The sequence below is a fragment of the Pleurodeles waltl genome, chromosome 9, assembly GCF_031143425.1.
Source record: "Pleurodeles waltl isolate 20211129_DDA chromosome 9, aPleWal1.hap1.20221129, whole genome shotgun sequence".
Taxonomy (NCBI): Eukaryota; Metazoa; Chordata; class Amphibia; order Caudata; family Salamandridae; genus Pleurodeles; species Pleurodeles waltl.
The window spans coordinates 396560500-396582515 of NC_090448.1; the positions used below are offsets into that span (position 1 = coordinate 396560500).

The following is a 22016-nucleotide window of genomic DNA, read 5'->3' on the forward strand; positions in this document are numbered from 1 at the left end:
AGTAAAATTATGAAGACAGGCTAGAATGTCTGGAGGGTGATCCCCAGGGCCACCGGCGCAGCCGACACGATGAACTCTATCCAGGACTACCTCTTGTGTCTCGTCCGGGCCAAGCAAAGAGCGAAACAGGCCCTTCACATAGTCTCCAATGTCCTCCTTTTCAGCGCCTACCAGAGCCCCTCTGATGATAATCTTTTGTCTCCTCGAGCGGTTTTCCAAATCCTCGACCACTATCTGGAGGGCATCCTGCTGCTCTCGGAGGCGAACTACCTCTTGCTACAGGCCTGCCACTTCCTTACCACGGGGGATCTCACCATCTTCCAGCTGCGAGACTCGCTCTCCCAAGGAGGAAACCTCTCCTCGCAATTCCTTCACCTCTTGGGATATGTCCCTACGCAGCTCTTGGATGTCGCTCTGAAGCAATTCAAACAGGAAGGTCAAAAAGCCCTTCGGAATAGATGCGCCCTCGTCTGAGTCCGTCTCCACCCGACCCTCCAGGGTCCTCGTGACAAGTGGGTCCTCAGCCATGCCACCGGATGTCAGGCGGGCCCCCGTCAGCATGTCCCTCACTGAGCGCTCCCGCTTGGATTTAGATGATGCCATGTCACACCAACCTGATCTCGATTTGCCGGGGCAATCCCTCAAGTCTCTCCAAAATCTCCTTCTGAGGCGAGTCCCCAGATGCCGCTGTGCCGAAGACCACGCCTAGGCCTAACACCCGGAGGCCACCACCTGCGCAACGTGGCCCCTGCTGCCTCTGCCGCCTCTGCCTCCATATGCACGGACCCACAAATGCTCAGACTCCCAGCAGGTAAGTATTGCAGAATTGAGGTAGAGCGATGGGGCTCACAGTCGATACTCGGGGCCTTAGGGTTTCAGTCCACCCCTCCAAGGGGTGCCAGAGTGGGAGGCACCGGTCTCCAGCCCCCTCTCCGGTCCCGTGTGCAGAGGAGCCCTCTGCGCTCAAAGCGACCGTACAGCCTGGGGTCGCAACCCCCACCACGGTCCTGCAGCTCACAGGGTCCAAACAAAGCCTTCCAGGGCCCCGGTCCTCCCGGCGCCAGGCTCAGAGGGCCGCCGGAGAGGGGCCCGCCTCGCGGCCCAAGCCGCCGCCCACGCCGCTCCGCGGCCCGATCGAGTCTCGGGGCCACCCGCCTCACACCGCGGGAGCAGCGTGACTCTCCCTAGGGCCCTCGCCAGGCCGTAGGAAGCCCTCGGGGGCGCCCTGCACCATCTGGCGTCCCCTGCTGGGCCAAACAGCAATTTTCAGGCCAGGGCGGCGGAGCTCGGACCGGAGCCATCTTGGACACGCCCCGTGTGCTTTATTTCAGTTTTGTCACAGGGTGAGTGGAAAGAGAAGTCAGAGGACTGATGAAAGTATGCATGAATGCAAAGATGGGTGACAGAGTGTACGTATGATAACTTATTGAGTGTCTATGCCCATCAGTGACACAAAATACACTTTCGTTCATAAGCCCAACCTATTGACATTGCTAGTACTTGTTGTTTTTGTGATTAAACTATTATTTATGTGTCATGAACCGGTGTTATTCATGAGCTTATCTCAATTGGCTGCCTCTGATGAAACAAAGTTAAGCTTTAATGAAGTCTGCTTCTTGTAATCCTTGTTGTTTGGATTTAACCCATTTGCAGCCAAGGACATAACGGTTCCGTCCTTGGCTGCTCCGCTGCAGTAGCGCTCCCCCCATGAGTCTCGCCTCAGCGCCCCCAGTGCAGGGATGGAAGGGGAATCGCTTCTGCTCCCCCAACACCCCCCCCCTTTGTGGCATCTGATGACCTCATCAGAGACCTTCCCCTCTGCGCTGGAAGCTCAGCTTCCAGCACCGATCGGTGGAGAAATGCTTTTGCGATCACGTGGAGGGGCTGAGAAAGGCATCAAAGGAAAGGCCTTCCCTTCCTTTTGATGTCTTTCTTAGCATTTCTGCTGCCCGATCACGATGCGATCGGGCAGCAGATAGACACCAGGGTGTTTTCTTTTTTTTTTGTATTTTGGAATCAGGGGAGTGGCCCCTTGGGCAAGGGCCGCTCCCCAGGGGCGCAGAGTATTTTTAGGCCATTTCTGCCCCCCGGGGGACAGATGAGCCTATTATAATTAGGCCGATCTGCCCCCAGGGGGGCAGAAACCGCTAGATACCAGGGATAAAAAATAAAAAAATCATATGTTGGGAGCGACCCCTTAGGCAAGTGTCACTCCCCGGGGGCAAAATTACTTTGAGGCCATTTCTGCCCCCCTTGGGGGCAGATCAGCCTATTTTTATTAGGCTGATCTGTCCCCGGGGGGGGCAGAAACCACTTAGGCAGAAGGGATTGGTGTGTGTGTGTGTGTATGTGTGTGTTTTGTTTGGGGGCAAGGGTCGCTCCCCATGGGGGGACATTACTGTTGGCCATATCTGCCCCCCCCGGGGGCAGGTCAGCCTATTTTTGGACGTTCCATCTCCCCCCACCAGGGACGAGTGAAGATTTTTTTCAAAATAAGAGGGTGTGGGTATGGCCCCACCCCAAATAAATGGGGCCAAAGTTGTTTTGCCCACCAGTGGGCAGATGGGGCAATTACCCCCGATCCACACCACAGGGGGGCAGAAGTCTACTAGATGCCAGGGAATTTTTTTTAAAAATAGTGCGGTGGTGGCTACCAACCAGTATGGGCATGGTTATGCCCCCTCCCCAACTGAAGGGGGTAACAGTCTTTCAGCTTTCCCCCTGCGCATTAAAACATCTTATCCCACGGCAAGCAAGAGGTCATTTGATTATTTTGGGTTTTGGTTTTTACATTTGGGTCATGAGAGGTTGGCTAACACTCAAAATCGTCCCACTTGGAATGGTGAGGGTTGCACTTTTTGGACTTTGGGACACTGCCATGTAGAATAATCCACAAGACCTGGACACATCTGAAAACTAAACATCTGGTTGAGTCCAGGGTGGTGTGTGTCACATGCACCCTGCACCATTTTCTTACCCACAATGCCCTGCAAACCTCCAACTTTGCTGGAAATCACACATTTTTTCCACATTTTTGTGATTGAACCTTCCGGAATCTGCAAGAATCCACAAAATTCCTACCACCCACCATTGTCTCATCTACACCGATAAAACTTTTGCCCCACTTGTCCGCCTAAAAATGTTTTTTTTCAAACTGCCTTTTTGGACCCACTTTGGTTCCCCCTCAATTTCAACATGTTTTTGGCTCTTCCCTGTCACAGGCACTTGGCTCACCTACACAAGTGAGGTATCATTTGTACCAGAAGACTGAGGGGAACGTTGGGTGGTAGGAAATTTGTCCCGGTGCGGTCATCCCACACAGAAACGTGGGAACAATTCGATTGTTTAGCTAAATTTGAGGTTTGCTGAGGATTCTGGGTAAGAAAACATCGGGGGATCCACGCAGTTTACACCTCCCTGGATTCCCTCTGGTGTCTAGTTTTCAGAAATGTTTGGGTTTGGTAGGTTTCCCTATATGGCTGCTGAGCTCAGGACCAAAAATGCAGGCCCCCCCGCAAAACAAGTAGTTTAGTATTTGATAATTTTGATGTGTACATGTAGTGTTTTGGGGCATTTACTTTTGCGGGCACTATGCCTACCCACACAAGTGAGGTACCTTTTTTATCGGAAGTCTTGGGGGAATGCTGGGTGGAAGGAAATTTGTGGCTCCTCTCAGATTCCAGAACTTTCTCTCATTGAAATGTAAGTAAAAAGTGTTTTGGGGCAAAAGTTTGAGGTTTGCAAAGGATTCTGGGTAACAGAGCCTGGCGAGAGCCCCACAAGTCACCCCATCTTGGATTCCCCTAGATGTCTAGTTTTCAGAAATGTGCAGGTTTGGTAGGTTTCCCTAGGTGCCAGCTGAGCTAGAGGACAAAATTCACTGCTTGGCACTTTGCACAAAACAACTTAGCTTACTTTGTGAAAATGTGATGTGTCCACATTGTGTTTTGTGGCATTTCCTGTCACGGGTGCTAGGCCTAACCACACAAGTGAGGTACCATGTTTATCAGGAGAATTGGGGGAACAATGGGTGGAAGGAAATTTGTGGCTCCTATCAGATTCCAGAACTTTCTGTCATCGAAATATGAGGAAAAAGTGTTTTTAGCCAAATGTTTAGGTTTGCAAAGTATTCTGGGTAACAGAACCTAGTGAGTTACCCCATCCTGGATTCCCCTAGGTGTCTAGTTTTAAAAAATGCACAGGTTTGAAAGGTTTTCCTAGGTGCCGGCTGAGCTAGAGATCAAAATCCACAGCTAGCCACTATCCAAAAAACACATCAGTTTTCAATGTAAAAATGTGATGTGTCTATGTTCTGTTTCCTGTCGCGAGCATTAGACCTACCCATGCAAGTGAGGTACCATTTTTATCAGGAGGCCTGGGGGAACAAAGAATAGCAAAAAGAAGTGATATTGCCCCTTGTCTTTCTCTACATTTTATCCTTCTAAATGTATGGCAATGTGTCAAAAAGACGTCTATTTGGGAAATGCCCTGCAATTCACATGCTAGTACGGGCACCCCGGAATTCAGAGATGTGCAAATAACCACTGCTTCTCAACACCTTATCTCATGCCCATTTTGGAAATACAAAGGTTTTCTTGATACCTATTTTTCACTCTTTCTATTACAGCAAATTAATTGCTGTATACCACGTATAGAATGAAAACCCATTGCAAGGTGCAGCTCATTTATTGGCTCTGGGTACCTAGGGTTCTTGATGAACCTACAAGCCCTATATATCCCTGCAACCAGAAGAGTCCAGCAGACGTAACGGTATATTGCTTTAAAAAATCTAACACAGCAGGAAAGTTAGAGAGTAAAACATGGAGAAAAATGGCTGGTTTTTTTCACCTCAATTTCAATATATTTTTATTTCGGTTGTTATTTTCTGTAGGAAAAACTGGTAGGATCTACACAAATTACCCCTTGCTGAATTCAGAATGTTGTCTACTTTTCCAACATGTTAAGCTTTCTGGGATCCAGCATTGGTTTCACACCCATTTCTGTCACTAACTGGAAGGAGGCTGAAAGCACAAAAAATAGTAAAAATGGGGTATATCCCAGTAAAATGCCAGAATTGTGTTGAAAGATTGGGTTTTCTGATTCGAGTCTGCCTGTTCCTGAAAGCTGGGAAGATGATGATTTTAGCACCGCACACCCTTTGTTGATGCCATTTTCAGGGAAAAAAACACAAGCCTTCTTCTGCAGCCCTTTTTTCCCACTTTTCTTTTAAAAAACGAAATTTTTGCTGTATTTTGGCTAATTTCTTGGTCTCCTTCGGGGGAACCCACAAAGTCTGGATACCTCTAGAATCCCTAGGATGTTGGAAAAAAGGACGCAAATTTGGCATAGGTAGCTTATGTGGACAAAACGTTATGAGGGCCTAAGCGTGAACTGCCCCAAACAGTAAAAAAAAAAGGCTTGGCACCAGAGGGGGAAAAGGCCTGGCAGCGAAGGGGTTAAGTTCTGCATTTCATCTTATTTGTTTGTTATTTATTTACATGGATGATTTGTTATTTACAGTCTTTTTGGGGATGTGTTGATTATAATAAAGTTGAAGTAGGATCACCTGAGGTTCGTGGTCAAATTCTCGTCGGCACACGAATTCAAAGTTTATGCAGGTGTGAAATTTAGAATAATTAATGAATAATATTTTGATATCCCGGTCTGGAATGTGTTTTAACAGGTTAATTATTTGTAGATCTTCCGTTTAATGATTGGTTACCTCGGTGGGTTAATAGATTGTATGTGTGACTGCTAGTTATCGAATATGTCTCTTTTTTTGTTGTTTTTTTTCCTTCATAAAAAAGGAACTTGAATGTTAAAGATTAGATCTGGAAAGTCTTCAGTAAGGCCAAATCTGATGACAGACCACCCTGAATCCATAAGACCCTCGCACTATCCTGATAAAGTACACAAGTGCTTGCTGGCTCTGCGACATGCTGCATGTCTCACTATGAACTCATTCCGCCCAGGAAGTGGAGCCAGCTTACACTTTTTGATGAATGCCCCCTACTTCCCTGCTCTGCCTCTCCACACTTCACCTCGCCCAAGGCCAGACTGGCCATACCGGGCATTGGTCATTTCCCCCCGAAGGCTGGAAGGGTTGGGGACGCTTTTTTTATTGGGGGGGCAGTTTTTTTAGCAGTGCAGCAGTTTTAAAAACACTGCAGAGTTCCTTGTATATCCAACAGTTTTCAGGCAACAGTAAAAGTGCCAAGATAACTCTGGTGATTAAGATACCTGCTAGAGAGAGATCTGGGTTTTATCTAGTGGCAGTTTTGACTCATCCGAGGCAGCGCAGAGGGTTCATTACCTGCTGCAAAGAACATGTACTATGCAGATCATAGAACAGTATTTTATGTGCATAGCTCAGTGGGATACTGATTTGTCAGTGAGATCCTTTTGTTACTGTGCAGTAAATAAGTTACGATCATCAAGCACAGTGAGCTATGAATTGCCATCAGTGAGCTGCATGCAAACTGCATTGTACAGGTTGGGAAGTTAGTTTTTTTCAGTCTTTGATTATCCTAATTGCGCTGAAAAAGGTTTGTTGGGTAGAAATAATGTGTTATTTCGTAAAGACAACCCTAACCACTGTTTACGTTCTGAATACTGAGTTTGTACTTCCCCAGCCCAAGCACTCTTAAAAAAGGCTACCAGTATGGATGACATGTGAATCCTACACCTTGTAGTCCACTTTGTCATCATTTTCCATACTCTGATTTACACATGCAGGATTGATTGTATGTGTGTGTGATATAAAGTGCTCCAACACCCTACGCTGGTAAGAGAGGCTCTATAAAACAAATGGAATACAAGTGAGAGAGGGGCTATGGAGAGATGAGAGGCACTGTTAGAGGGTGATGGTGAGGGAATCATTGAAGAATCCCACTTATGATTGGCGATCCTAGTGAACTGTAAGGTCATCATTTACCATGCTTTAAAAACTAATACAATTGAATATAGCTAGCTCTCTTATTTTTACTTCAAGGTATGTAATCCTGAGATTATCGGCTATTTTACTAAGGTAACTGCTACTCTTTGTACACTGTACGCTCACCGGGGGCCCTCTGTATGCATCTTTAATGTTACACTGTGCACGACTGGGTTAATTACAGGACCTATCTGACACTCTAATTGTGAGAAGTCAACTACCTACGCCACAAGTATGTGTATTTTTTCAAATGTCAACAAAGACTTATTTTTTAAAAATGATAGAAGAAAAAATTATATGTATTACTATGATGCTGTTCTGGTAATAATGTTCTAGTGATCTAGTCATTTCTAAACTGTTACTTATTAAGGTTAGGAGTCTTCCACTCGAGTGAGCTTATTGATGTGTTTGTTGTAGCCATTATTTCATGTGTGATAACGTTAGGTATATTCGTCCAAGATTCCTGAAGAAAGATCATTGGGTAGTTGTTTAAGAATGTGAGTAGATTGTTACGACTGGAGTGGTGCCTATCCACGCCTGCAATATTCCATGAACAGATTGATAAATCTAACTATTTCGTTATGGTAGAGTTGTTGCATTTTTAGGGTTGCTGTAGGAGTTTGAAGTTTGTACTTGTTGTTGGTCAAAACTGGAGTGACAAATGTGTGATCCGTTTGCTAAAGCGTATTAGGTGTGATTTGGAAGTTAATATAGTCGATTTGAAATCCATATCCTTTCATTTTGCAAGCTCTTTTGGATAGACGAAGTGTACTTTCCTGGTTGACTTTTTAGTTGTAAGAATGTGTGGATATTTAGATTTTTTTGACATAGGAGACTGATTCACAGCCCGTGCACAGCAACAAACATCAGGCGCCAGAACACGGACCAGAATTCAGAGTAGTTCTGAAAGTAGTCATGCAGGATGTGCTCTGGTTTGCTTCGCTTTGGCTTTCAGGTCCAGGCGTGAGTACTTAATTCAGTCCCGATATGCTTCGCATTGTGCACTTTTTATTTTTGTCCATTCCACTACAAAATCAGTATTTCAAGTCTCAGAATGCAAAGAAACAAACCTGTATTGAAAGAGCTTCTCACACATGGTCCTGAGAGACTTGAGAATGATCATTGGTAAGAGCTATGTCTTAGTGATTGGCTCTGAGGTGGAATGTATTGAGACAAAGCATCATAAAAGACAGGGGGCTTCCTGTGACCAGCTCTAACTGTTGCTATATCCGGTCTCGGTCCTCTCTGTGCAGGAGCTAATGGGATGCAGGCCTTATCGAGACGGCTGGCATTATGCAATAAGAAGAAGGAAGAGCGCGCAAAAGCGAAAAGGCACATTCTTCTCTCTTAGCAGGAATGCTGGCGCACTCTGTGCAAAAGGGCCCTTGACTTGTTATGCTTTCCTCCTACTACTGGCTAAGCTGCTGACGGGGTGCCAGTTGGGCTCACAGAGAGCACTGTCGTCGCAAACACGAAATGTCCGCAGCGCTCCGCCTCTCTGAAGAACCTTTGTACCTCAAGAATAGAGAAGCCCGTCCGCCCCAAAGGGCATCGTTCGCACTTCTCGGCACAGCTCTCTCTGTCTCCTGTCATAACAGGTCTTTGACCAATCCAAAGAGCTGTGAGCGCTCAGATTTTTTCTTAGACTGAATGCGGTACTCCGAACGGGGCAGGCTTACCTCGTTGTGCCTCCCCTCTCTGGCCTCGGGTGACATTTGTAAAGCCCGAGAGACTGGCCTGTACTCTCCCTGGAGAGTAGGGGAAGTCAGAGCACGGCCTGTAGGTGGTATAGGGCACGAGACCAAGTGAAGCAGAGCTTCGACCCGTGTGCTTGTCTTCCTCGCCTCAACCCTGCCATGGCCAGGCACACCATCCTTACGTTAACTAAGGCAGCCTTATCTGACGCCAGTGTGCCATGGATTTAGTGACCTCGTATGAACCCATATTTCCTGTATGCCTTTTTTCCCAGTTTGACGCTGACTCTGTGACTTTGGACTAACAGCTCCACCATCCAGCTGCCTACCTGAGTTACTGGGATAGTGTATACAACTACTGCGCCTCCTCTCCGGGGCAGCAGAGCCGACTATTAAAGCTGCAGTAGACATTTCATGTACTTATCTCAGTTTTAGGGAAATTGTTTGGTGACTTCACAGCAGTTGAATTTAAGAGAGGCATTCAGCACACTACAGTATGAACTGGGGAGCAGGTGTTAGGTCCTCCCAGAGGTCCAGACTGTTCTGGTGACTTCCAGATATCGAGCCACTTACATATAATATATAATAAATAACATTCTAATTAAAATATTCATAATTTTCTACCAAATCAAGGCCCTCATGTACAAAGATTCCATTTATGGAGTCATAAATTGCAACAAATAATGATTCACAATTTGCGATTCCTTAACTGGAATGTACAAAATTGGATTTGCTAGAAGTGGTCTCAATTTGTGAAACAACTTCTAACAAAGCCATTGGTATTTTGCGAAACGTCGCTTGTATTAATAGGTTGGTTCTTTAAATACCGATCTGTAGTTGGTCGCAGTTCAACCTACCTCATAAGCATCCATTAGGTAGACGTAAACTGAAACCCACTACGATTAGCTACAATAACAGGCATGATGGGCCTAAAGGAAAACGGTATGTATTACAAAGATAATAATAATACACAAACCGTTTTTATGAGCAGCAATTCCCTTAGATTTACCATCCAGTAATTGTGGAGTAGGGGGTAATAACGGGTGCTGTGAGATTTCCTGTAACAACGTGCAGGAATTTGATTTACTAAGTTGATCCTTGCATGTTTTGGGGTGACATTGCGCCTAGAATAATTGCCTTGTTGCCTGCCAGTTGCAGGCAAAATAGCTGACACGTGGGCTTTCCACATAAGATGGAAGGGAAATTGTCCTATTGAGATAAAAACACAGAATGCTTTTCATCAACAATTATTTGTTGAAATAGACTCCTCATTCATAATAATTGTTCTTTGAGTTTCATAAAGACACATTACTTCTGTTTTGTTTACCCTTCTGTCCGATTCGTTAGTCACATAGTGCAGATTACGAGTGTACAGCAAAAAAAAGAAAGGAGTGAGAGCAATTAATTGAAAGTCCATTATCTTCCCAAATGAAAGTACCAGCAAAACAAAAGTTGTAGCGGTTCTACTTGTTTGAGAAATGGTTGATGGAACCATGGCTGATTAAAGGAATATTTCTGTTATAAAAGCTCAAGACCCTCGCCCACTAATCGCAGCATGCTTCCCTAGTGGATCTGACACTCATTCCAATGAAGTTGATTACTTGTCTGTATGGGCTCCCGATGAAAGGAGCTCTTGTGGAGATATTTTTGTATATGATGTTCAGGTGTGTGTAGAAGTGGGATCCAGCATTTAGCTATACATTCTTACGTTCAAAATATCGTAGTCGATATTCTAGATGCAATAGTTTTGTATAATGATACTTAAAACACTATATTCTGACATACAACCGCTTTCAACAGCAGTTGACCAGAGCCCACTTTCTGTATGCTGGGTCCCTAACTATAAAGTAATGTTAATGTCTATATGGTAATCTTTTCATCAACCTTATGCGGACTATAGTGATGGAAATAAATAGCTGTCACCATTATGTACTGATCCATATAATCCATATAGCAAGAAGCAGACCCAGTAAACTGAAGCGACTGAGTAGTCATTACTGCAAGTCAGATATAAAGTGTGAGTAAATACTGTGTCTATAAAGGTAGTTTATGTAGCCAGGGGGCGGGGGTGATTAATATATATGTATATGTTTGATGGCGTGTGTAGCTGTAGATACACATGCTGTGCATAAGTCCACCATCTAGTGTTGGGCTTGGAGTGTTACAAGTTGTTTTTCTTCAAATAAGGTTTTCGAGTCACAAGATCGAGTGACTCCTCCTCTCAGTGATAGTGCACATGGGCATCGAGTCCTTTGTTAGATTGTTTTCTTTCCGCCATCGGGTTCGGACGTTTCCTCTCGCTCCGGTGGATCTCAGTTCGGTACTTCTGAACTTATTCTACGTTTTCTATAATATAATTAGCATTGTTTCAATCGTGTTTCCATCTATACTTGATCCGATTTAGACCACTGGGGTCGAATTCTCACCCTTACAAGGGTATCACCCTTTTAGGGCCTACTTCAATGTAGGTCTAATGGAACAAACTCCTTTTTGATTCTGTCTTCGTTGTCACGCTAAATTTCCATACACTGATCATCATTCCGTGTGTAATCTCTGTCTATATCAAGATCATTGAGAAGAGAATTGCGACGCCTAGAGATCATTTCGATCTAAAAAGACCCTCAGGGACCATGGACCATAGAGCTCTTCGTCTCAAAATGGCATCTAAATCCACAGAGGACACACCTGATATCTTTGGTGAGGAACACGCTGAAGAAGAAGTTCAGCTAGGGGCAGTGTTTTCCATCCAAGACTCGGACTCCTATCAACACTCTGGTGATGATAGCCACTATGTCCCTCCGGCGCAGTACGTGAGTACAACTGCCCCATCGCACCACACAAAAATACTTACAAAGACGCCAGCACTAATTGTTGGCCCTCCACTGCCTTCGGGCCATGGTCGGACTAGAAAAGAAAGCCAGGATGACCAACCTGTGGGTTTGGCATAGAGATAAAAGACTAAAGTGCATTCGGCATCGACCAAACAGACTCCTAGACTAGTCTTGGAATCGAGCTGAAAACCAGAAAGCACATCTTCGGAGTCGAAAAAATCTGCACAGCCTTCAGAGCCGATGAATTTGGTTTGAACAAAATACAAACCTTCGGAGTCGAAAGACACGGGTAGCAAGCAAACTACTTCTACCCATGAATCCTTGGACCTATTTTAGAGGTGATGTACGTTAAACAGTGAAAAATACACATTCCAAAGGACACAGGAAGAATAATTGCCTCCCCTCCAATGTCCTTTAAAAGGAAATTAACTTTTAAAGACACTTCAAAGGATGTACCTCAATCAAAAAAGGTCTTGAAAGATAAGCAACAGAAAAAGGCTATAAAACATAAATAGCCTTCACCGCCACTTTCTCCTGTTCTTCCTTCCACACCACCATCACCCACATATGAAGCACAATTATCACCACACACATCCTCATTATCACCACATAGGAATGATCTTAGTGATGACCAGCATGATAGAGATCCATGGGATACATATGACACTGATCCCATTCTGCCAAATGATCCACACTTACATCCTGCAAGACCCTTGCCACCAAAAGACACTACTGCATACAATCAAGTAGTGGCTAGAGCTGCGGCCTATCATAATGTGCAAATGCATACCGATCAGATAGAAAAAGATTTCCTTTTTGACACCCCAGCGTCTACACATAAACAATACAAATGTCCTCCAATGCTTTCAGGAATGCTCAGACATGCTTCTGATATTTTCCAGGAGTCTGCTAAAGATAGAATTATCACTTCTAGAGTGGATAAAAAGTATAAACCAGCACCCTCAGACCCAGTGTTTATAGGAACCCAATTACTTCCTGATTCAATTGTAGTTGGTGCAGCAAGAAAAAGGGCTAACAGTCAGACCACAGGAGTTGCCCTCCTCCAGACTAAAAGTATGAAAATAGATGCAGCTGGGAAAAGAGTAGCTTCACAAGCTGCAAATCATTGAAGAATAGCCAATTCACAAGCTCTTTTAGCTAGATATGATAGGGCACACTGGGATGAAATAGAAGAGCTATTACAACACCTCCCTCCAGAACACCAAAAGATTTCTATCCAAAATGGCGCAATATCACTACAGATCAGCGTGTTCTATCAGTTAATCAAAATGGTTATTGTATAGACCTCATTTCCACTCCACCAAACATTCCACCTCGTTCACACAAACTAACTCAGGAGCATCTCACTCTATTAAAACAGGAGGTACAATCACTACTGAACAAAGGAGCCTTATAGACAGTACCTATATCCCAACAGGGGTCAGGAGTATATTTACTATAGTTACACATACCAAAAAAGGATAGTACTCTCAGACCAATCCTAGATCTCAGACCCCTCTCAATCTATACATACTTTAAGAACACTTTCATATGGTCACTCTACAAGACGTCATTCCCCTATTACAAAAACAGGATTACATGACAGCATTAGACCGCAAGGATGCTTATTTCCGCATTCTCATACATCCAGCACATTGAAAGTATCTAAGATTTGTTGTAGCAGGAAAACATTATCGATTCAAGGTGCTACCATTCGGAGTAACAACAGCACCAAGGGTGTTCACCAAATGCTTAGCTGTAGTTGCAGCATTCCTGAAAAGACAACACTTGCATGTCTTCCTATACCTCAACGACTGGCTCATAAAAGCCGTTTGTCAACAACATACTCAATATGCTATAAACACCTTACACAATCTAGGATTCACTATAAATTACCAAAAAATCTCACCTGCAACCATCACAGATACAACTGTATCTAGGAGCAATTCTGAACTCTCAGTCAGCATTAGCATACCCAAATCCAGTCAGGATTCAAGCATTTCACAATCTCATATCATAACTACAATACAACCACACTTATACAGTGAAGTTAGTGATGAAACTATTGGGAATGATGGCCTCATGCATATCAATAGTGCCCAATGCGAGACTTCACATGCGGCCACTACATCAATGTCTCGCTCAACAATGGTCTTAGGCACACGTTCAAATTCAGGATCTATTGTTGTTGGACCGCCAAACTTACCGCTCTCTGCAATGATGGAATCACACCAACCTATCAAAAGGGCGGCCTTTTCAGGACCCTGTGCCTCAGACCATAATCACAACAGATGTATCAATGATAGGTTGGGGAGCTCATCCCAACAACCTCACCATACAGGAGGAATGGGACTCAATCCAACAGACTTATCACATAAACCACCTGGAATTCCTAGCAGTATTCCTAGCACTCAAAGCGTTTCTGACACAAATCACACACAAAATAGTGTTAATGAGAACAGACAATATGACCACAATATATTATCTGCAAAAAGGGGGGGACACACATTAATCTCAAATGTCCCTTTTACCACAGACAATTTGGAAATGAGCAATTCACAATCCAGTTCAGTTAGTGGCAGAGTATATCCCAGGGAAACACAATCAACTAGCGGACCTCTTAAGCAGGATGCAGCAACAAGTACCCGAATGAGAGATTCACCCACAGGGGATTCAAAAATACTTCCAAATGTGGGGAACCCTAGACATAGATCTGTTTCCCACAAGAGAAAACACAAAATGCTAAAACTTTGCATCCAGGTACCCACACCCTCAATCCAAGGACAATGCTCTATGGATCAGTTGGTCAGGGATATTTGCTTACGCTTTTCCACCTCTCCCACTAATTCCATTTATGATCAAAAAGATGAAACAAACAACACTCACTGTCATACTCATAGCTCCCACGTGGCACGTCAACATTGGTACTCAACACTGTTAGATCTGTCTGTAGTACCACATAAAAAACTACCAAACAGACCAAATCTGTTGACTCAAAGGAGAGGTCAAATCAGACATCCAAATCCCAGCATACTAAACCTGGCGATTTGGCTCCTGAAGTCACAAAATTTGGCTACTTACAATTTCCATCTGAATACATGGGTACTCTAAAAGAAGCACACAAACCCACAACTGGACAGTGTTATGCAGCTAAATGGAAGTGTTTTGTCTACTACTGTCAACCTAAAAACATTAACCCACTTAAAGCTTCAGTACAGGATATTGTTTGCTACTTGCTACATTTAGAAAACTCAAACCTCGCATACTTCTCTATGAGGATACATTTAACAACAATAGCTTCTTACCTTCAGAACAGGCAACATACTTCCCTGTTTAGGATTCCTGTTATAAAAGCCTTTATGGAAGATATTAAAAGAGTTATTACACCTAGAGCACCACCAGCCCCTGTATGGAATCCTAACATTGTACTCACAAGACTTATGGGACCACCATTTGAACCCATGCATTCTTGCCCTCTTCAGTTTCTATCATGGAAGTTTGACTTCTTAGTAGCAATTACTTCTTTAAGAAGGGTTAGTGAAATCCAAGCATTCACTGTAGAAGAACCTTTCTTTCAAATTCCCAGAAACAAAATAGTTCTTAGGGCAAATCCAAAATTCCTACCAAAAGTGGTTTCATCTTTTCATATCAGTCAGTCAGTGGACTTGCCAGTCTTCCTTCCACAACCAGATTCAGTTGCTGAAAGAGCTCTTCACACCTTTGATGTTAAAAGAGCTCTCATGTATTATATAGACAGAACAAAATATTTCAGACAATCCAAACAACTGTTTGTGGCTTTTCAACAGCCTCACAAAGGTAATCCTATTTCAAAAACTGTACTAGCACGATGGATAGTCAAATGTATACAAACTTGCTATCTTAAAGCCAAAAGACAGTTACCAGTAACTCCAAAAGCTCATTACACTAGGAAGAAAGGGGCTATAATTGCATTCTTAGGCAATATACCAACGGCAGACATATGTAAAGCAGCCACATGGTCTACACCACACTCATTTACTAAACACTACTGTGCGGATGTATTATCTCGCCAACAAGCAAATGTTGGACAGGCATAGAACACTATTTCAAACTACTACAACTCCTACAGGCTAGCCACTGCTTATTTCATAGGAAGGACTGCTTTCAAGTCTATGCACAGCATGTGTATCTAGAGCTACACATGCCATTGAACGGAAAATTTTATTTACTCAGTAGGCATCTGTTCGCGTCATGTAGTGCTGTAGATTCATATGCGCCTTCCCTCCTCCCCAGAAGCCTGTGGCCGTTGTAGTATTATATATTGTAAATATGTATATACATTGCATGGACATCTCATTTCTCTACTATATACGTACATATACACTTGTACACTCTTTACTTCAACCTCCTGCGGGAAAACAATCTAACAAAAGACTCGGTGCCCATGCGCACTATCACCGAGAGGAGGAGTCACTTGATCTCGTGACTCGAAAATCTTCTTCAAAGAAAAACAACTTGTAACACATCGAGCCCAACACTATATGGTGGACTTATGCACAGCTCCTCTGCTTCCCTGCCCGCGGAGATGCAGGCAGGGAAACATAGGAAACATTGCTGTAACAGAAAGGGAGCTGCTTTAGCCTCGCAGCTCCCCTCCCCTCCCCCCAGAAAATAAATATTTAGACCGTACCCTGGGGGATGGAGCCCCAGGGTTGAGATCGGCCTGGGGAGGGGGGCATTCAGACCTGCGGCCAACTACTGCTGTGTATGACCAAAGGCTGTGTGTAGTGTAGAGTAGGGTGGTTAGGGGTGTTGGCCAGGCCCAGGGGCCAACCTCCAGTGCGCACAGGCAAAGGATGTGTGCAATGCAGGGTTCGGTGGTTATAGAGGTTGCCTGCAGGTCCTGTGGCCAATTCCCGCTGCTCGCATCTGAAGACCATGTGCAGCGCAGGGTTGAGTGGCTATAGGGGTTGGCCTCAGGGCCTGGCCACAGGCCAGGCCCTTTGGCTATGTGCGGTGGTGGTTGGATTAACGTATGGTAATGAAAATTACTTTGCGGTAAAAAAAACGGGTTACAGGGACACTATAGTTATGAAATAGAATTAAAAAAACATAGAAATGCACCTAAAAATCAATGGTTTCAGGGACGATGTAGTTAGGCTCATATTTTAAACGTACTAAACCATAGAAATTCACCGTTAGGGTTATCTCAAGTAACTATAACGCGTGCCCTAAGGTAACTATAACTCGCGTCCTCGCCATGCAGTGTTAACTACCCCACAAATTACAGCACTCAGTACATCTTTGATAACATTGATAATATCAATGTAATATTTGCAGTAACATTTTTGACCAAAAAACTGTGCATGGTGGGGCCTCCACCCTGCCAGGTCCGGCTTCTGCTATGTCCCAGGGTGCCCACCCCTGGGACATAGCTGTTTGCTTTTACTTGGTGGAAGCTCACAGCTTCCACCAAGCAAAAGCAGACATATCTCCGCTTTCTGACAACGGGACCACAAAACAACTAGCAGGGACCACATGGTAGGCCTTGAGGCCTTCTCCCCCCAGCCCTTCCACACTCCCCATGGTCCCAGATACCCTATAAAGGGGAAAAAAATGGAAAATTAAAACAAATGGCCAAATGGTTAATGTCCCAGACCCTCACACTGAAAGTTGACAGTTCTATTCCAGGCGTGTCCATGATCATTTCCCTCCTTTAATTTTAACTATAACTCATGCCCTAAAGTAACTATAACTCGTGCCCCCGCCATGCACTGCTAAATACCCCACAAATTATGTCACTCATGACATCTTTCATAACATCATTGATAATATCAGTGTAATATTTGCAGTAATATTTTGACAAAAAAACTGTGCATGGCAGGGGTGCGAGTTATAGTTACCTTAGGGCACGAGTTATAGTTACTTGAGATAAATGTAACTATAACTGATGAATTTGTATGGTTTTATACGTTTAAAATGTGAGCCTAACTATAACGTGCCTCTAACCTTTGGGTTTTTCGGTGAAAAAAAATAATATATATATATTTATAAATAACTTTAATTCTAAGTTTCGAGTCAGACTTAAACCTTATTCTTTTTAACATTTTAACATAAGGATTCGAAACTCTACAAATATCCTCAAGTATCCAGATATTTTCTGGCTGTTTAGTCGTCAAACTACTTGTTTTAAAATAGAAGGCATGGTTCAATTGTGACAGGCAGTGAAAAGTTAAAATGACAGGGAGCTGTGGACAGGGCAATACCCCCGCTGATCAAAGTCCATGTTAGGCAAACAATTTACGCACTGTCGTCCAGTAGTTACCATCATAGATCTAAAAAAAAGACAGTAAGCTCACAGCCCTTAATGTGATTTAAGGCTTAGCCACTTATAAGCTCTTTTAACTCTTTTATTTTGTCAAATTAAGTCGATTGTCACAAACATGAAATGATAACTGTGAGCTTGATTACAAGTGCCCCAGATGGGTAGATGATACTTATCATACCAGAGAAATAACTAAACCATGTGGATCTCAGTGTATCAGGATCTATAAAAATCACCTACACCAATTAAGTTCTGCAAAATGGAGAATAACATACAGATATCGTTGCTTATTTACTAGTCCTTTCAGGCATTACATTTTGGCAGGCAGGTTTGACTTGCCAAAATTTATCGGTGGGAATGTGAAGGTGCAGTCTTTATCACACCAAGTAATTACCAGGTGCAATAAATTCGCACCAGTTGAATTGACAGGACCATAAATTGCAGAGGCACTTATAGTCGAGGCCTGAAAGTAATACGGAATAGCCCAAAATAGGCGCAAGAAAGTGCACAAGATACACACCAATATGCGTAAAGAGGACATACCCCCTCGTTTTAAATAACTAGAAATGTACATGTTGTGAGGCGATGCAACCCAAGTAAACGTTTCTGTACTAGATGGCCGTCCAGTGATCTCCACCAGTTAATTGTTTCTGCCGAGCATAACGATGTAAGTGGTGTGCGCAAAGCTACTTCTTAGTTTTTTAGGGACACTGGCGATGTATTTCATAACCATATACTTTGTGAATATTGAGTATATTGAGTGTCACTCATATCTGATGGGTTTGTGATGAGGCTGAATAGTGTTGTAGGGCTCCTACACATTTTACAGAAGTTGTAGTATGAGATATTATTGTGTAGCCAAAGCTCCCTGAAGGGAGGTTTAAGATCTGATGAATTGCCCTTTAGTACTGCATTGAAGCAAGTCCTTAGATGGGGCTTTCTCTTGAGTTAATCTTTTAACTAGTAAGTCTGACACAAATCCTTAATGGAGACTGCTTGTATGATCTATGGCCTGGTCCAGCTGCACAGGTTAGGCTTGATGGTGATCGCCGAGTTATGCTTACGACTAAGGCACTACATGTCCTTGTGGGAGATATAGGGTTCTGGGTTATTTCAATAGCTACGTTTTCCAGAATGTCTTTAGGTTAGGTTAGACAAATCTTCAGTGGCCTGATCCTCTTGATTGACTGTAGGTTGAAGCTGGGTGGCGGTTAGTCTTTTTAACCTGAATGTCAAGGTCCCTACTTTTCCCTCCACAGAACTTAAGTCATGATACAGACCTGTATGTTATGTTACAGGAGAAGGGGTGTTGATATATTTTATCCTATGCCTCACCCTCTCAATTGTTTGCGCACAACCCTATGCCTCTTATCATGTGTAGCCTCGTTCATTCTCTTTTCTTGTTGTTCCTACTTAGAACCAACGGTCTGAAGAAGCAGCAGGAGATTCTGGCTGAGAAACATGCACAGTTTGCAGAGAAGTATCGCAGGAAGTCTCCAAGTGATGGCGCATCAAAATAAGACCTTCGTAAAATGAGAGACAAAGGATGTCATATCAGGACCTGAAGACTACCTCAAGTGCCCACCTTTCCCTGTGCAAAGCGAAAGTGTGCATCCTGGACACTTTGCAGTCCACCCACACCAAGACATCTGTATGTAGCCTACAAACTCGAGCTAGTAAATGCCAACCTTTTAAGTAGTCAAATTAATAAATCAGCAAAAAGGTGCAAAATGTGGTTAGTCCTTGAGCCCCTGATGAGTGAGTTATGGTCTGAAAAGCCTTGTAAGATCTGCAAGACCAAGAAGGTCCAAAACAATCACTAGTCAACAAACACTGAGGAAAATAACCATTCAGGAGGACACACACTGGTACATACCACTGTACCAACATTGAACAGCAGCCACACACTAAAGAGCAAATAAATTATGTGCAACATAACCACAAGTGAGCAGCCAACACAGTGCAAAAAAGCCAGTAAGTTAAAGGCAACATAAACAAACAGGAGCACAAATACAGTGAGGGAGAGCACACACCAACCAACACAAACTGGCAAAGCAACAATGAACTACTAACAATTGCTGGACAACTAATATAGCATAAACAAACACACACCCAAACAACATACTCTGAGCATCAAGCACACACCACATAACAGCCACAGAATATTAAGTGTTCAACAGCAAAGAAACACACAGAAGAATCCGGAGTGAGAATCAAATATTGCAAAATTATTGGAAACACATTCACTGAGCAACAAGTGCGTTTTGAAAAACAATTAGACACAGAACAGAATATGTTGTAACACACACTAGCCAACACACACTGCACAGTACACATAGATAAATGGCAAGCAATAGAACCATTAAAACAAACTCTGAGAAAAAACACACAGAGCAATGCAGCATAAATTTACCCACTTGCAAATTACAGCAAGCATGGAGCAATAAAGACAGTGCAACATAACATGACCAATGAAACGTACAATGAGCAACAAACAATGCTGAATGAACTGCACAACACACAGTGAGCAATGAACATCTACAAAGCAACCATTGCCCTCAATAAAAAATACAAACTGCAAACTGTGCATATGAGCAACGTATACTAACAAAGAAACATGGTGCAAATAACACACTGAACAATAAATACACATCAGGCAGCAACAAACACACACCAAGCAACAGAAACTAACAACGTTAATTAGGTAAGAAAGGATACTGACCAAAGAATGCATACTGTAACAAATACACAGATTATCAAACATACGATAAACAACAAACATCCAGCAGAGAACAATAGAAACATACTGCACAAAAACGCAATGGAGCAAATGCTAAGCAAGAAACACTTACTGAGTAACAATTATTGACCAAGCAATGAACACACTAAGCAACACACTAAACAAAACACACACAAATATGTCAACCAAACAAACATCGGGAAACCTTTAAAAGCCAATACAGAACACCAAGCCAATAGTATGCAACAAATACACAATGATAAATATTTTTAGCATACACACACTATGCAAGAAAACCTGACCAATCAACAGACTGAGATTGCACCACAGAACAAAAGTTGAACAGAATCAAATATGCACTATCAGATACTAAGAAACACATACAAACTTAGCATCAACAAATGCAAACCGTGTAATAAACATAAAACAAGGAACAAGCACACTCCATGCAATGAATGTAAACTGGGCAACTAACTCACTGAGCAGTGCATTGAGCAACAAGTGTGCAGGAAACAAACAAACACAACAACGAATACACCATGATCATTAACAGACAATGAGTAGCATACCGCATTGAAAAACTAAAATATGAAGAGAAACACATACTGAATTACAAAGCAACAACACCACTATGCATACATTAATCAAGAAAAGCATGCCAGGAAACACATACACATCACCAAACACACAACTGTTAATACTGCATCATCAACAACAAAGGCATCAAGCAACATACAATGATCACCACTTGTGCACTGAGCAAGAAGTACACAATGAGCAACAGACATGAATTGAGCAACAAATAATTAGCAACAAACACTGATCAATAACAATTAATAAAACACCCAGAAAACAGCAACACTCACAATGCATTACATATGAACTGAGTAACAAATAAACATTACATACCACACAATGACCAACAAAGACACACTAATCACCAAACCCAGACTGAGCCTGAGCATAAACAGATCAACAAACTCATAGAGTAAAAGACTTGCAGAGCAACAAACTCACAGAACAATAAGTATACCTTGCCTCAAACACTTAACAAAAATGCACATGCACATACACACACATGCACAAACACTTGAACTCACTGAACAGCAGTAGACTCTGAGGACCCTACTTACAAAGGCAAATTTGCTCGGAAACTTACGTTTACAACAAAACTTAGCTTTTCTACACCTGACATAAATTCACAAATGGATTCCATGCAAGCGTGAGCCCATTTACAAGGATGGATATCTCTACCACAAGCATGGAGACCTTTACTGCTGTAAATCCACTGAAGTTTTGGGGAATGGGTGTCACAAGGCATGATTTGTCTGCAAAGTTTGGTAACACCCACAAACATGGAGAGTTTTCAGCATTCCCAAACTGCAGTTTAACCTGTTCTCACCATAGAAATCATCAGAAATGTACTCCATCACAGTGCTGGCTTTACTCTTTTTCGAGGGTATGAAGAGAAGGGATCACTGCAACATTTCTGCATGGTGTCTGGGAGGGGCTT

General features: G+C 43.2%; 1 protein-coding gene across 1 annotated transcript in view; it reads left to right on the forward strand.

Moving 5' to 3' along the window:
- The window catches only part of DNAJC4 (DnaJ heat shock protein family (Hsp40) member C4), a 425931-nt gene extending 406425 nt beyond the window's left edge, over positions 1-19506 (forward strand). The window contains exon 7 of the mRNA XM_069207103.1: positions 19181-19506. Coding sequence (XP_069063204.1) covers positions 19181-19283 — 103 coding nt within the window. The 3' untranslated portion in view covers positions 19284-19506. The remainder of the gene's footprint in view (positions 1-19180) is intronic.
- The last annotated feature ends 2510 nt before the right edge of the window (positions 19507-22016 follow it).